Source organism: Ceratotherium simum, chromosome 4 (assembly GCF_057802395.1).
Source record: "Ceratotherium simum simum isolate JZ-2026a chromosome 4, ASM5780239v1, whole genome shotgun sequence".
In the NCBI taxonomy this organism is placed as follows: domain Eukaryota; kingdom Metazoa; phylum Chordata; class Mammalia; order Perissodactyla; family Rhinocerotidae; genus Ceratotherium; species Ceratotherium simum.
In genome coordinates this window covers 30,690,713-30,707,638 of record NC_141903.1, presented here as the reverse complement: position 1 = coordinate 30,707,638, position 16,926 = coordinate 30,690,713, and the positions used below count along the sequence as shown (strand labels likewise).

At 35.0% G+C, this 16,926-nt stretch overlaps 1 protein-coding gene across 5 annotated transcripts in view; it reads left to right on the top strand.

Moving 5' to 3' along the window:
* RBM27 (RNA binding motif protein 27) overlaps positions 1–16,926 on the top strand; it is a 70,539-nt gene that overhangs the window by 39,227 nt on the left and 14,386 nt on the right. For all 5 annotated transcript variants that reach the window (XM_014794823.2, XM_004420029.3, XM_087429605.1 and 2 more), the window contains 8 exons: positions 1,844–1,988; positions 2,612–2,765; positions 5,663–5,959; positions 7,809–7,949; positions 13,877–13,996; positions 15,135–15,209; positions 15,353–15,517; positions 16,730–16,834. In XM_014794823.2, coding sequence (XP_014650309.1) covers positions 1,844–1,988; positions 2,612–2,765; positions 5,663–5,959; positions 7,809–7,949; positions 13,877–13,996; positions 15,135–15,209; positions 15,353–15,517; positions 16,730–16,834 — 1,202 coding nt within the window. The remainder of the gene's footprint in view (positions 1–1,843; positions 1,989–2,611; positions 2,766–5,662; positions 5,960–7,808; positions 7,950–13,876; positions 13,997–15,134; positions 15,210–15,352; positions 15,518–16,729; positions 16,835–16,926) is intronic.

Sequence of the window (16,926 nt, the reverse complement as noted above, 5' to 3'; positions counted from 1 at the left end):
TTATCCACGGTTTCGCTTTCCATGGTTTCAGTTACTCATGATCATCCGTGGACTGAAAATATTAACTGCAAAATTCCGGAAATAAATAACTCATAAATTTTAAATTGCATCCTGTTCTGAGTAGCGTGGTGAAATCTCGTGCCATCCTGCCCAGTACTTGAATCATCTTCTTGCCCAGCTATCCACGCTGTGTATACACTTCTCACCCATTAGTCACTTAGTAGCTGTCTCGATTATTGAATCGACTGTCCAGCTGTTGTGGTATCGCTGTGCTTTTGTTCAAGTCACCCTTATTTCACTTAATAATGGCCCCAAAGTACAAGAGTAATGATGCTGGCAATTCGGATATGCCAAAGACAAGCCCTCAAGTGCTTCCTTTAAGTAAAAGGGTAAAAGTTCTCGACTTAATAAAGAAAGAAAAAAAAATGCTGAGGTTGCTAAGATCAATGGTAACTTTTATTACAGTATATTCTAATAAGTGTTCTGTTTTATTATTATTGTTAATCTCTTACTGTGCCTAATTTATAAATTAAATTTTATCTTAGGTATGTGTGTATAGGGAGGAACATAGTGTATATATAGAGTTTGGTACTTATCTGTGGTTTCTGGCATCCACTGGGGGTCTTGGAGTATATCCCTTGCAGATAAGGGAAGACTACTGTATTTATTTTATTTACTAATTTATACCCAAGGTGTAATACAATTGTTGAGCTGTAGCAGCTTTTCAAGAAATATATGTTAAGAGAATGAATCTGCAGCATAATTTCCCTGACAGTCACACAGATGAAACGGAACATACCACTCCTGACCCCAATCCCTACCCCAGCGTCCAGCCCTACATATGTTCTTCTTTGGTGCTGGTTTTACTTTTGGTGGAGTTGCTAAAGTTAGGGAGAATACTCAGAGTATAACAGGCGTAGTTTTGTCTTACTTACTTTTTTGTTCAACACACCTCTTCCCACCCACAGATAACCCATTGTAAGGTCAGTTTCTTACAGTATAATGTTTTAACTGGTGTGAATGAAATGTGCCAATTTATAATACTGGCTTTTGATTTTCCTCCCAACTTTTAAGTTTGAAAAATTTTAAACCTACAGAAAATCGAAAGAAGTAAATAAACGCCTAAATACCTTCATTTAGATTCACCACTTGTTAACATTTTGTCACCGTTGGGCGTAAATGCTTTCTTGTGCATGTGCACGGTTTTCTTTCTCTCCCTTCCTTCCTTCTCCCCTCACGTGGTTTTCTTGAACCATTTGAAAGTAAATTGTAGAGACTGTGACACTTTAGATCTTTTAGTTTACATCTAAGAATAAGATATAATCCTATATAAGCATAATATCATTGCCACACGTAAAATCATAATTCCACAATAATTTTCCTATCCAGGTGAACTTCTTGTTAAATCACATCAGGAGACAAATAATTTTACTCTATTTATGGTGCTAAGTTTGGTCGCTTGCCTAAGGTGATAATTGTTAGATCTCTTCATTGTAAAGTAAATAATTTGTGGAGCGGTACTTTGGCACCAGATAAATATCTTGTTCTCCAACAACCTTTCACTGTTTTTTGTTTTTTTTGCATCCATTGATGATCATTGCCTGAATCAGTTATTATATTGGGTCTGCCCATGACTTTTTAAACTTGGATATTGTATTTTAAAAAAAGGAGAAAAAGGAGGCAGTTGATAATTTTTTCTTGTTGTTAGACATTTCTGAAAAGGAAATGGTAGTAGTTGGGAGCTATTCACAGTGCTTTTTAGCTTTTAGACTAAGTATTTTACTCATTTGAAATTCCCCAAATATAATGCATCGTCAGTAATGTTAATTTTTGTTTCCAACAGCTGCTAACATTGTCATCCAGACTGAACCACCAGTTCCTGTTTCAATTAATAGCAACATAACCAGAGTAGTTCTTGAACCAGATAGCCGAAAAAGAGCTATGAGTGGTTTGGAAGGGCCACTCACAAAGAAACCTTGGCTGGGAAAGTAAGATAATTTGCTAATTAGTGGCATCTTATTGGTGTTTTTGTTATTTTTGTTTGCATTAGTAAATTTATAAAATTCAGCGTTGTCATTAATCAATGATTTCAAACTGTGTGTCTCAAAGTTAGGATTCCCAGAGGCATCCTTAGAATGTCTTAAAAATTGAAAAGCTAACAGACTGTTCATCATAGATATTAGTAATTTGTACCTACTTATTTCTAGGCTTAACCCAATGTTAAAAATTATTGAGACACTGGAAATGAAAAGAAAAGAAGAAAAAAGTTCTGTACTTTTGCAGAAGTTGAGAAACACACCGTAAAAAAATGTTCTATCCTTACTTTAATGTTAGACTCCTTGATAATTGTGGTGGATCTTTTTAGCATATGATTTTTTATCTCAGTCCTCTTCTTTTTGTGATCTTTTGCCATTCAGTCTTCTTTCTTTCTCTCTACCTGTTCTATTCCTATGTAATAAGGATGGTGTGAAAATTACTTAATAATTTCTCAAGAATGTTAAGTGCTTACCAAAGACACTCTATAAATATAAACTTACATTCTTTGCTGACGTATCTCTTGGCTAGGCATAAGGTGGGAGAATTAACCAAGATCTGTTAATATTCCTTTCAGGCAAGGGAATAACAATCAGAGTAAACCAGGATTCTTGAGAAAGAATCAGTATACAAACACCAAATTAGAAGTCAAGAAAATCCCTCAGGAATTGAACAACATCACCAAGCTCAATGAACACTTCAGCAAATTTGGAACTATTGTTAACATCCAGGTAAAGGTGGCTCCGTTGGTGACAGAATCCATGTATTTTATACGTCTTTGAAAATATTCCTATCAGCTCAACTTGCTCAAACAAGCCAGTGATTAGTCTGATCATCTCTGATAAGTGTTGTAAACTCCACTATATATCTGTGTACCCAACTTGATGATGGAATTATTAGGCTGAATTTGTTCTTTTGAATTCATTTGGTTCTTTTCTGCAACCTCTTTCTGAAACACACTGGGCTAGTTACTGTATTTTTGTTCATAGTTCTGTCTCTGGACAAAAGACTTTTTACCTGCATTAGTATTCCAACTAGGTAGGTGAGACTTTTGGTAGTTTATAAGATTCTGATTTTGTCTACTGACTGACTTTTATGTTGTAGTGAAATAGTAATTGGCTAAGGATGGTTCTAATCTTGAAATTTTAGGCTGTGTAACATGTTAGCTAACATCAAATAAATTGTAGCTTTTGTATCTTGCTGTCTACTTGTTAGATATTTGAATTTATGAATTTGTACTTGGGTGTTATGCTGTAATTGAGGGTACTTGAAGACCTAAGTTGGAATTTCAGTCAGTTACCCCTGATAGTTAATGTTGCCATCAAGCCAAAATATAATTTTTATATAACTAAGTTTAAGAAGGTGGTATTGGGGGACTTGATATTTCAAAGAATTGAACCAAAATATTCTTTTTGATTTTTAAGTAGTTTTTTTCCTTGAGTGCAGAAGTAGTATGTGCTTAATTAATTTTACAGGTAATCGGAAATACGTTAAACAAAAGTGAAAAAACAAATCACCCAAATCTCACCACTTAGCAATAATAATTATTGATCTTTTGATGAAAAGACATACTGTATTTATTTAGGTGGAAGAATATATACACACACATATTGTCTTTTTAAAAATACTTCACACATTTAAAAAATACAAAAGATGTGATCATGCCAAATGTCTCTATCTTTTTTCTCTTAAATTTTTCCTAGGTCATTATTCTTTATGGCATTTAGAAAAATTATTATTTTTTTTTATTTTTATGTGAGGAACATCAGCTCTGAGCTAACATCCACGCTAATCCTCCTCCCTTTGCTGAGGAAGACCGGCTCCGAGCTAATATCCGCTGCCCATCCTCCTCCCTTTTTTCCCTTTTTCTCCCCAAAGCCCCAGTAGATAGCTGCATGTCATAATTGCACATCCTTCCAGTTGCTGCACTTGGAACGTGGCCTCAGCATGGCCGGAGAAGTGGCACGTCGGTGCGCGCCTGGGATCCGAACCCGGGCCACCAGCAGTGGAGCATGTGCACTTAACCGCTAAGCCATGGGCTGGCCCCTAGAAAAATTAGATGGCTTAGTGTAGATGGGTGTATTAGTCTGCTCAGGTTGCCATAAAAAATACCGTAGACAGGGTGGCTTAAACAACAAAGTTTATTTTTTGGGAAGTCCGAGATCACTTGCTGGCCAATTTGGTTCCTGGTGAAGACTCTCTTTCTGGCTTGCAGATGGCCACCTTCTTGCTGTGTCCTCACATGGTGGAAAGAGAGAGAGGGAGAAGGAGAGAGAGATCTGTACCTCTTCCTATAAGGCCACCAATCCAGTCTGAGCAGGGTCTCACCCTTATGACCTCATTCAACCTAATTACCTCCTAAAAGCCTTATTTCCAAATACAGTCACGTTGGGGGTAAGGGCTTCAACATATGAATTTGGTGGCCATAATTCATTCCATAGCAATAGATGATAATTTATTTAACTGTTCAGTGCTGTTGGGCATTTATGTTGTTTCTATTATTTGGTATAAAAACAATGCTGTGGTGAGCCTCCTTGTGGATAAACCTTTGAATATTTTTTTATGATGCATTGCTGAATTAAAGGGAATTTCAGAATTTTTTATTCAAACTGCCAAATTGTTCTCCACTAGGATTATGCCAATTGATACTCCCAAATGCAGTGTATGAAACCTCATCAACACTAATCCAGACTCATTAAAAAAGTTTTTAATGAGTTTGATAAGTGAAAAATTATACTTGTTTTAATTTGCTTTTTTTAATTACTAGGTAGACTCTAATTTATAGAGACCATTTGCAGTTCTTTTTTTTTTTTTTTTTATAATTTTATTTATTTATTTTTCCCCCAAAGCCCCAGTAGATAGTTGTATGTCATAGTTGCACATCCTTCTAGTTGCTGTATGTGGGACGCGGCCTCAGCATGGCCAGAGAAGCGGTGCGTCGGTGCGCGCCCGGGATCCGAACCCGGGCCGCCAGCATCGGAGTGTGCGCACTTAACCGCTAAGCCACGGGGCCGGCCCTGCAGTTCTTTTGGATTTACGTATGCGTGCACATTTTTCATGAAGGCATTTATAATAGTACTTTTCTAAGCCTTTCCTTGTCATATATATTAAAATTACTGTTTCCTTTTGTCTTTTATATTGTTTATGGTATGTTTGGACTGACAGGTTTTAGAATTTTATGTGGTCAGGTCTACTACTGTTTGTCTTTATGGATCCTACCTTTATAGGTATGCATAAAAAGGCTTTCCAAACCCTCAGATTATACAGGTATTCACCTTTTTTCTTCTGGATTTCTATGGAGTTTTTTGTTTGTTATTCTAAAGTATTTTCTCTCTTTGGAGTTTATTTGAATGTAAGATATCAGGGGAGGGATATAACAACTTTTCCCCAAGTGGTTAGGTAACATTACTAGGATTATTTATTAAATAATATAAAATTCCTCCATATATAATTTTGAAATATGCATATCACATTTTACAGGATGGAGAACTTTATTTACACAGGATTCACAATGGATTTCAGCACGCTGTTTTCTTCTTCTGAATTCTTTATCAATTTATTTGCATTTAACTATTTGTTAATTTCTGTGGGGTTTTTTTGTTGTTGTTACTTTTATTTTTTCTTACAGGTTGCTTTTAAGGGAGATCCAGAAGCAGCCCTCATCCAATACCTTACCAATGAGGAGGCCAGGAAAGCCATTTCCAGCACTGAAGCAGTTCTAAACAACCGATTCATTCGAGTCCTGTGGCATAGGGAAAACAATGAGCAACCAGCACTACAGTCCCCAACACAGCTGCTCCTGCAACAACAGCAAACACTTAGTCACCTGTCCCAGCAGCACCATCACCTGCCACAGCACCTTCATCAGCAGCAGGTGCTGGTGGCCCAGTCTCCTCCGTCAGCGGTACATGGAGGTATCCAGAAGGTAATCTGTTGGTTCACCGGGTATTAGAGGTCCTTTGGTCCCACCCCTAGGTCAGTTTCTCAATTTGTGGTCTTTAGGTCTTCTGCATCAGAACCACTCAGTTTGATCTGCAGACCAGCAGTATCTGATCCTCCTGGGAGCTTTTTAGACATGCAGTTTCTTGGGCCTCACCCAAACTTACTGAATCAGAATCGCCTTGGGTAGGGCCCAGGAATCTGTGTTTTAATAAGCTCTCCAGATGATTCTTATGTACCCTAAAGTTTGAGAAGGGCTGTTCTACATTAGAATCACTTAATTGGGTGCAAATTCCTGGGCCTTATCTTCCTAAACCTATAGAGTCAGTCTCTGGGATATAGGGCCCATAGATCTACATGTTTAAGAAATACCCTTAGTGATTCTTCTCAATACTAAAGTGTACAACCACTTAACCACTGAACAACTCTGAATCTAGAACTTCTTTGTTTTGTGTTAGAATTAGTCATCCTTGTACCCACCCTTTTGTCCTACTTTTTCCCATGTAGAAAATTCCTGTTCCTTTTAAAACTGCAATGAAAGCCCCAAGAGAATGGGATTTTGTCTGTCATATTCATTCTATCCCTAGTGCCTAAAAAACAAGGTCTGGCACAGTATATACTGCTCAAAATATACTTGAATGAATAGATGAAGGAAGGAAAGAACAAACCACCATGCATTAGAGCCATTCAGATATTGATGATGATGATAACTTCCTCCAAGCTGTTCTCTTGTATGGATTAAATACATTCAGATTAAAAATATATATATATATTCCTTACAATACATAGTGTTAACTTCATTCATCGTCCTGCTTATTTGGACCTAAGCCTGCATTTCTTTTGTCTATGTCCCACTTAATATTAGGGCCCAAAGGTGAATGCTTCCCCTAGATGTTGGCTGATTGGTGTATGAAAGAGTAATACCATCACCTCTGTGATCCATTTCAGTTAATGCAGCCCAAGATTGCATTATGTTTTTGGGGTGGACGTATCACACTGTTAGTCACATTAAGCTACTGTCAATTAAAATCTTTAAGTCTTTCAAGGCAATACATATTGAAGGGAACATAAAAAAATATTAGAAATTTTTATTTGTATGAGTATACAGATCTTACTTGACTTATGATGGGGTTACACACCAGTAAACCCACTGTAAATTGAAAATACTGTAAGTCGAAAATGGATTTAATGCAACTAACCTACTGAGCATCGTAGCTTAGCCTAGCCTACCTTAAACGAGCTCAGAACACTTACATTAGGCTAAAGTTGGGCAAAGTCATCTAACACAAAGCCTATTTTACAGTAAATTGTTGAATGTCTCATGTAATCTGTTGAATACTGTACTGAAAGCAAAAAACAGAGTGGTTATAAGTGTATCAATTGTCTACCCTCATGATTGTGTGGGTGACTGGGAGCTGTGGGTCACTGCTGCTGCCCAGCGTCACAAGAGAGTATTGTACTGCATATTGCTGGCCCAGGAAAAGATCAAAATTCAAAATTTGAAGTACAGTTTCTACTGAATGAGTATCACTTTCACACTATCGTAAAGCTCAAAAATTCTAAGTTGAACCGTCATAAGTTGGGGACCGTCTTTGTGTACATATATACGTGTATTTTGGTCTGACTTATTTCAGACATCCAAAGAAGTATGGATAATAACATAATCATTTGTATATCTACCACTTCACTTAAAAAATAAAACCTTACAGATAATTGAAGCACCTTCCCTTCTCATTTCCTTATCTTCCTCCCCAGGTAATCACCATCCTAAATTTGTATCATTCCTGGGCATTTTTAAAACTTTTACCACGTATGTGTTTATTTTGTATATGCAGATGATGAGCAAACCACAGACATCAGGTGCATATGTTCTTAACAAAGTTCCTGTTAAACATCGTCTTGGACATGCAGGTGGGAACCAGAGTGATGCAGCACACTTGTTGAATCAGTCCGGTGGTGCTGGAGACGATTGCCAGGTATGTGTTTCCGTGAACCTCAGATATATTTAGAGTTGTTTAGTGACGTAAAGAAATTAAGAAATTGATTATCATCCAGATTTGTAATGTCTTATTTCCTCAATCAAGATAAATGTGACAGCTAACCTAAGTACGACAGGTATACTTCCCTAATTTCCATGATTCAGTCAGAAATTTGCAGTTAAATGTTATTTCTATTCAAAGCTAAGTAGGAATTTGAGAATTTTAGCCATTTTTAATAGGTAGACGTCTTTATTCATTTCTTTGATAATTTTTCAATTTTAACTAAAAACATAGTGAAGGGGATTCTGTCATAATCAAAAGTCAAACTTTTAAATATGTTTTAATAGTTTCTTTTGCTTTTAGGAATATGTCTATACGATGACTCTTCAGCATTGTGATTATTTCAAAGAGAGCTAGGAAAACTCTGAAACAGAACAACAATAAGGGAGGCTAGCCCTACTACACATTAAAAAATACTATGAAGTCTGTGTAACTAAAACAATTTGATACTGACACATGAAGAGACAGACCAATGGAACAGAATAGACGATTGAGAAATAGACTCACTTGTAAATAGGAAGTTATTATATGCCAACACAGTATCTCAGAGCAGTGGGGAAAATAAAGGACTTTTTGATAAAGGATATTGGGTTAACTGGATAGCCATGTAGAAAAGATAAAATTAGATCTATTTTTTTTATTGATGTTTTAATAGTTTTTAACATTGTGAAATTTTGGGTTGTACATTTTTGTTTGTCCATCACCATATATATGACTCCTTTCACCCCTTGTGCCCACCCCTCACCCCCATTACCCCTGGTAACCACAATACAGTTTTCTCTGTCCGTGTGTTGGTTTATATTCCACATATGAGTGAGATCATACAGTGTTTGTCTTTCTCCTTCTGGCTTACTTCACTTAACATAATACGCTCCAGGCCCATCCATGTTGTTGCAAATGGGATGATTTTGTCTTTTTATATGGCTGAGTAGTATTCCATTGTATATATATATATACCACATTTTCTTAATCCAATCATCAGTCGAGGGACACTTAGGTTGCTTCCACTTCTTGGCTATGGTGAATAATGCTGCAATGAACATAGGGGTGCATAAACCTCTTTGGATTGTTGATTTCAGGTTCGTTGGATAGATTCCCAGTAGTGGGATGGCTGGGTCATAGGGCATCTCTATTTTTAATTCTTTGAGGAATCTCCATACCGTTTTCCATAGAGGCTGCACCAATTTGCATTCCCACCAGCTGTGTATGAGGGTTCCTGTTTCTCCACATCCTCTCCAACACTTGTGGTTTTTGTCTTAGTGTTTATAGCCATTCTAATGGGCATGAGGTGATATCTTAGTGTTGTTTTGATTTGCATTTCCCTGATGATTAGTGATGCTGAACATCTTTTCATGTGCCTATTGGCCATCTGTATATCTTCTTTGGAGAAGTGTCTTTTCATTTCCTCTGCCCATTTTTTGATTGGGTTGTTTGTTTTTTTGTTGTTCAGTTGTGTGAGTTCTTTATATATTGTGGAGACCAACCCCTTGTCAGATGTATGTTTTGCAAATATTCTCTCCCAGCTGGTGGGTTGTCTCTTCATCTTGATTCTGGTTTCGTTTGTCTTATAGAAGCTCTTTAATCTGATAAAGTTCTACTTGTTTGTTTTTTCTTTAGTTTCCCTAGTCTGGGTAGGCATGTCATCCGAAAAGATTCCTTTATGACCAATGTCAAATAGTGTGTTGCCTATATTTTCTTCTATGAGTTTTATAGTTTCAGGTCTCAACTTCAGGTCTTTGATCCATTTTGAGTTAATTTTTGTGAATGGCGATAGCAGATGGTCCACTTTCATTCTTTTGCATGTGGCTGTCCAGTTTTCCCAACACCATTTATTGAAGAGACTTTCCTTTCTCCATTGTATGGACTTAGCACCTTTGTCGAAAATTAACTGTCCTTATATGTGTGGTTTTATTTCTGGGCTTTCAATTCTGTTCCATTGATCTGTGTGTCTGTTTTTGTACCAGTACCATGCTGTTTTGATTACTGTTGCTTTGTAATATGTTTTCAAGTCAGGGATTGTGATGTCTGCTGCTTTGTTCTTTTTTCTTAGGATTGCTTTAGCTATTCGGGGTCTTTTGTTGCCCCACATAAATTTTAGTATTCTTTTTTCTATTTCTGTGAAGAATGTCATTGGGATTGTGATTGGGATTGCATTCAATCTGTAGATTGCTTTAGGTAATATAGACATTTTAACTATGTTTATTCTTCCAATCCACGTGCATGGGATATCTTTCCATTTCTTTATGTCATCATCCATTTCTTTCAATAATGTCTTGGAGTTCTCATTGTATAGGTCATTCACCTCCTTGGTAAGATTTATTCCTAGGTATTTTATTCTTTTTGATGCAATTGTAAATGGTATTATCATTTTGAGCTCTCTTTCTGTTAGTTCATTATTAGCATACAGAAATGCAACTGATTTTTGTAGATTGATTCTGTACCCTGCAACTTTGCTGTAGTTGTTGATTATTTCTAATAGTTTTCCAACGGATTCTTTAGGGTTTTCTATATATAAAATCATGTCATCTGCAAATAGTGAGAGTTTCACTTTAGATCTATTTTTTAAATTGCATAATAAACCAGGATAACTTCCAAAAGGATCTGAGATTTAGGTACAGATGGAGATGCTAAATGGTATAATATCCAAGAAAGGAAAGTTGGTAGTATCTGCCAAAATTATGTATGCATTTACTCTAAACCAGTAATCCTCCTTCTAGAAATCTCTGCCAAAGGTACACTAGTCAAACTATAAAAAGACGTATGTGCAAGATTGGTAATTGTAGATTCTTTGTGATAGCAAAAGCCTGGAAATAACCCGGATATCCATCAGTAGGGGACTGGTTACTTAAAATGTAGTACATCCACATAATAGCGTATGTGCAACTTTACAAAGGAATGAGGAATATCTTTATATATACCATGGGGAGATCATCAGGATATATTAAGTAAAAAAAGCAAAGTGGAACAAAAAAATGTATAGTCAGCCACTGTTGGTGTAAGAAAGTAGGGGTAATAAACACATGTAAGTATTTGCTTATAATAGAAAAAACCAAAAATTTATATAATTTAAATCTTCGTGGTTACAACAAGGATGGAAGAAAGTACACAACTTTGACTATGTCTTATCTTGGAACCATGTAAATGCTGCGTGTAATTATAAAATAAAATGAAATGAAATAAAAGTAATCCTTAAAAATTAAAAATGAAACGAACTAGCATGTCTTTATAGAGAGTGCTTTAAAACACAGTTATTTGTGTATTCCTAATGAGCTATATCCTGAGGACAAAAAGCAATTTAAAAAAGTTCTTTTCAGCCATGATATTGTTGGCTATGTTGGTATTCTGACACTGGTTTATGAGCATTGTAGGATAAATCAAATGAGGAATTATACTGGTGTCATTGACAACTGAGATTTTTAGTGTGGTTGAAGAGAGAGATATAAGATAGATGAGATTCAGTAAAAACACTGTAGTCCTACATTTGAATTGAAAGTAGCAATATAAATTCAGATTGTATTTTATTTTATCTGAAAAACAAATAAGCAACAAAAAAACTCCAAAACTTTTCCTAATTCTGTTCACTGAAAAGGTCTAGAAACAATGACCAGCCGATGGTAATGAGTACCCCCAGCACCCAAAGGAGCCAGAAATCCTTGAAGAAATGGCTGTCCCCAGATCTGGGGTTGACAGTGTTCCAGATGAGCCTAGAATATTTTGTCAAACCATAAAGTGAGAAAGCTGTCAAAGATTACTGGAATCCTGTCAAAGAATGAAAAAATGTCATAAAGGCTCTAGATCTGCTTACCAATTTAAAGGAAATTCAGAGGAACATGTTAAAGGGTACTGTAGAATCTTGTGGTGAATACTACAGGATAATTGACCTGGTTTCTTCAACAAATAATTTGCAAGGAAAAGAAATAGATGGAGATGGAAATGGAATTAAAGGAGACTTTAGAGAGATATAACCAGTTGCACTATATGGACCTTAATAGATCTCGATTCAAATGGGAAAAAATGTTTAGAAAATTATAAAACAATCCGGAGATGTGAATATTTAATGATATTAAAGAATTATTGTTATTTTTTGAGTGTGATGATGGTATTGTGGTTATGTTTAAAAAAGAAAGGAGGTTCTTGCATCTTTTAGAGATATAACTGAGATATTTACAGATAAAACAATACGGGGTTTGGTATGAAGATGTAGTTGGGGATTTAAATACAACAAAATTATTATGTATTGATAATTGTTGCTACTTGGTAATGGATACATGAAGTTTTTTATATAACTCTGTGCTTTTGTCTGTTTCAAAAAAAAAAAATATATAAACAGAAAAACAAAAATAATCACAGACTTTGAAGTCAGACAGCCCTGACTGACTTGACCTGCTTCTTATTAGCTGTTAGATAACTTGTGAGCATTGGCTTCCTTTTCAATAAACAGAGTTGCTATGGGGATTAAAAAATTTCATGTTGGTAAAGCATAAAAGGAAAGTGCTTAGCACATGAGTGCTCAGTAAGTTATAGGTGTTGCCATTTTTATTTTAATAAATAATAACACCATGAACATCAGCTATACAAGGTTCCTACAGTACTTGAGAGACTTTCCTGTAAAGTAGCTTAATGTTGAGGACAATTAAGTATTATATGATTGATACAAGGTTTGTATTTGGATTTATTTTCATGATTGAGTTTTCCATGAATTTCTTAATATTATATCCTGTGTCCCTTACATCGTGTATTCAAAGTTAATTAAAAAATAAAGAATGGAATGTGTTGGAAAAGACTTGAACCAGAGAGATTGTAGTATACTATGTAGCTCTACTGTGGCTTAAAGAGGGGAAGGTTAACTGGAGAGTCATCTGTTCTGAAGAGGAAAGGAATCTAAATACCAAAAGCAGTGCAGTAAAGATAGCCACCACTTTGCTTGCAAAGTCAGATCTGTGAGCTAACTACTTGTCTCATGTTTGGTTGTAAACTCATATATTATTTAATTAAATACAATATTAAGATTATGATTACAATGTACCTTAAATCTTAGAAGGGTTAGCAGTTATTAGAAACATGAGTTCTTATTTGGCACTTCATTTATGGAAATTAACTTATGACAGGACCCTTCAGCCAAAGACCACCAGGAACACACACCTATAATTAAACAAGTCGAGTTTATTATTCAGTGCAGGAGTATACACAGTGAAACCATGGGGCATCTCAGAGGGTGTTAGGAAGGACTTATTTTAGGATTGGGCCGTATTAGGTGATTTTGGGGAGGGTTTAAGGAAACAATAATTCTGTGATTGGATATCTTAAGTCTTACCTAGAAGGAGGGAAGACTAGAATGAGGCTAAGGCTGTAAGTGGTAAAGAAGCTGCAGACATTAACCAGGGCAGAAAAATGTTTAGTCATTTTTACGGTTTGTGTAGTATTCGTGTTTTTTTTGTGTTCAGTCATGATTATAGAGTGATCTTGTTTTTGTCTTGTTCCATCTTGGTTGCAAGAGTGACCTTGTCTGAGGTTGATATTCTGTGAGATTGTAACAAGAAGACACTAAGGCCTAGCTGTGGGTGGCAGGCCAGCTCCTAGATGTCAGGGGCTGTTGTTCTTTTTCTCACAATTAAAAAAAATATAAAGAGAAGAAAAATATTTGATTGTATTCAGAAACATAACATTATTGCTAAAAATTAATTTTTGTATTTGTATTTGAGTGACAATTGAATATATGTATAAAGAACTAGTTTTATAAATGAAATTTTTAAATGTAAAAAAAAAAACTAACTTCTTAAAGAAAAAGAAATAAATGAAATCTTTCTAAAAAATGATTTTAAAGCATTCCTAAGATTTAATTTAATCATATTTGTGTTTCATAGATATTTTCAGCTCCAGGCCATCCAAAAATGATTTACAGCTCCTCAAACTTAAAGACACCTTCAAAACTTTGTTCAGGGTCTAAATCTCATGATGTTCAAGAAGTTCTTAAAAAGAAGCAGGTAACAGCCTTGATTCTTCTTGATTCTTAAAGAGAAAAGGACCCATTGAATTCTTAAGTGATTATGTTTATACCTTTGAACAGTTCATCTTATTATGAAACTATATTATAATGTGTATCTAACTGCTTCTTGATGCAATGTACTTGAAAAAACAAAAAAATGTTTTGCAATTGCCTTTCAGTGGCTACATCAAGCACAAGGAAAGAATTTTTTTCTATATAAAAGTAAACAACACTGAGCTGTCATGTTTTTTTTTCTCCTAGGGAGAGAAGTAGACACTTTTATTTCATTCTTTATTCTCTCTTCTTAATTCCTTTATGGCTTTGTAAGTTAAATAATGTTTCATATAAAATATAACATTTATGTAGTTATTCGTATCACTCCATTCTGAATTTCATTATCTTAGATTTAAACTCATAGAGTTTTTCAAATAAAATATTTATATGTATTATCTCAGTATAATTGGAGATTTAATTAACAGAGGGTTGGGAGGCAACATTTTCTTGGCAGAATCCGTAGATTTTGCTATTTCTTTTTTTTTTTTTTTAATAATTATTTTTTTTCCCCCAAAGCCCCAGTAGATAGTTGTATGTCATAGCTGCACATCCCTCTAGTTGCTGTATGTGGGACGCGGCCTCAGCGTGGCCGGAGAAGCGGTGCGTCGGTGCGCGCCCGGGATCCAAACCCGGGCTGCCAGCAGTGGAGCGCGCGCACCTAACCGCTAAGGCACGGGGCCGGCCCTATTATTTCTAACCTATAGCTACATCTCACATTTTTAAACTTTAAACTTCAAAAATAAGGATTTGACTCATTACATTGGCAAGTGAAAACAGCTCTTGTTTTTTCTTCATAAATACGTTCAGGTCATTTAAGTGAATAAAACCTCATAGATACAGCTAATTAGTGTTGAGTATTTTAAATATTTTTAAAAGTACAGTTATAAATGTAAACTCTTTATAAGTGTTGGGGAAAATATATTTAAAGGTTTCATCTCGGGCTTCAGCTATTTTTTGATTAGGAGGAAAATCTATTTTATATAGGGATGACCCAAAAGAAATGAGTTGAGAATATAGTAGCCTCATTATCATTGGCAAATTTTGTTATCCATTACTGATTTTTTCTTTACCTGTTCATATAGGAAGCAATGAAGTTACAGCAAGATATGAGGAAAAAGAGGCAAGAAGTGTTAGAAAAACAAATAGAATGCCAAAAGGTAAGACAAGAGCTCATTATTTGCCTACTGGAGTTGATATATTGAATGGATTTTATAAAGATATCTTAATAGTAAAGTTTTTAAGTGCTATTTGTATTAAAATTTACTAAGCGTAGTTTTACTTTTTTCTCTTTATTTTATAGATGCTAATATCCAAGCTAGAAAAAAACAAAAACATGAAGCCAGAAGAGAGAGCAAATATAATGAAGACTTTGAAAGAGCTTGGAGAAAAGATCTCACAATTGAAAGATGAATTAAAAACATCTTCTGCAGTCTCCACACCATCTAAAGTAAAGACAAAAACAGAGGTATCTATTTGCATTTTTCATTCAACAGGATTATTGAACATCTTTTATGTGCTTGGCACTTTGAAAGTAGAGTGGAACCTTTAGGTAACTAATAGTCTAATGGGGAGACGATTATAGTGACAATTTTTTTTAATGTTTCTATAAATGCTATGTACTCTCTTTGAAAGAGATAATACTCTGAACAAATATGTTTTTTAATCGAATTTTTTGGTTCTCTATGCTGAAGATGAAACTGCTAGAGTGATGGCAAGAAAATAGACGTTTCCTATTTGAGCAGGTTTTTTTCTAATTTTATAATAATGTAATCATCCCTTTTAATATTCAAAAAATCTCATTGGCTTTAATATGGGTAAAAATGCAGTATTATATTGAAAAGAATAATTTGAAGTTCTAGATCCATTCAAGTCTAATTTTGGTAATTTCTAATTGTTTCCTTACCCTAGGAGAATACTTGATTTACACAGTGGTTCCTTTATACCACAGCTCTGTAGTGGGATTTTAGATTAATTTCCAGCCCTTTGAGAACTGGGAATAAATTGTCAGATACATAGAATGAAAATTTTTATGTACAATATTATATTACATTTGAAATTGTGGTTCTCTTTTAGTATAGGAATGTAAAGTGTTTCATTAAAATTGCTTTTAAAAAATATAATAAAAATGTTATTTTTATTGAAATTTCCCCCAATTATAGAACAAACATGTACACATTTTAAAAATTAAAGAGAATATGGGATAAAAAAGAAATCTCACAGTCACACCACCTAAAACTGATAATTTGTCTCTTACCCAAAAAAAAGTGCCAATAATTATAGGGTTCACATCTGAAAGCAATTATGTAACTATGTTTGTACTGTTAATGAGTTTTTACTGTATAATTTATTTTGCCCCAATATGTTTCATTTATGGTGCTTTATTATCTGAAAATTTTTCTCAGCCTGCTCATCTCAGATGACTCTTTCCAAGGTCTGAATTTTAGGCCATCTTAAGCAACAATACTCCTTATTATTTTTACTGATATCATTGTACTCTCTACATGTTTTCAGCATTATATCTTTAAAGTTACTTTCCCTAAAACACCCACGTGGCATTGCATCCTCTTGCACTCTCATTTTCCCGAAAGAGATGTGTCTCATTCTGTGAGTATAATATTCTGAGTAAGATCTTGGAAGTTATCTAAAAAATACATTTTTACTCTTAATTTTTCCAAAGGCCCAGAAAGAACTGTTAGATACTGAACTGGACCTTCACAAGAGGCTTTCCTCAGGAGAAGACACAACAGAGTTACGGAAAAAACTCAATCAGTTACAGGTTGAGGTGAGATTTAAGAGGAGTTACTGACCCACTACATTTTAACATCTCAAAAAATGGTTTTCTTTTCCTCTGTTGTCCAAGATTTAGTTTAACAA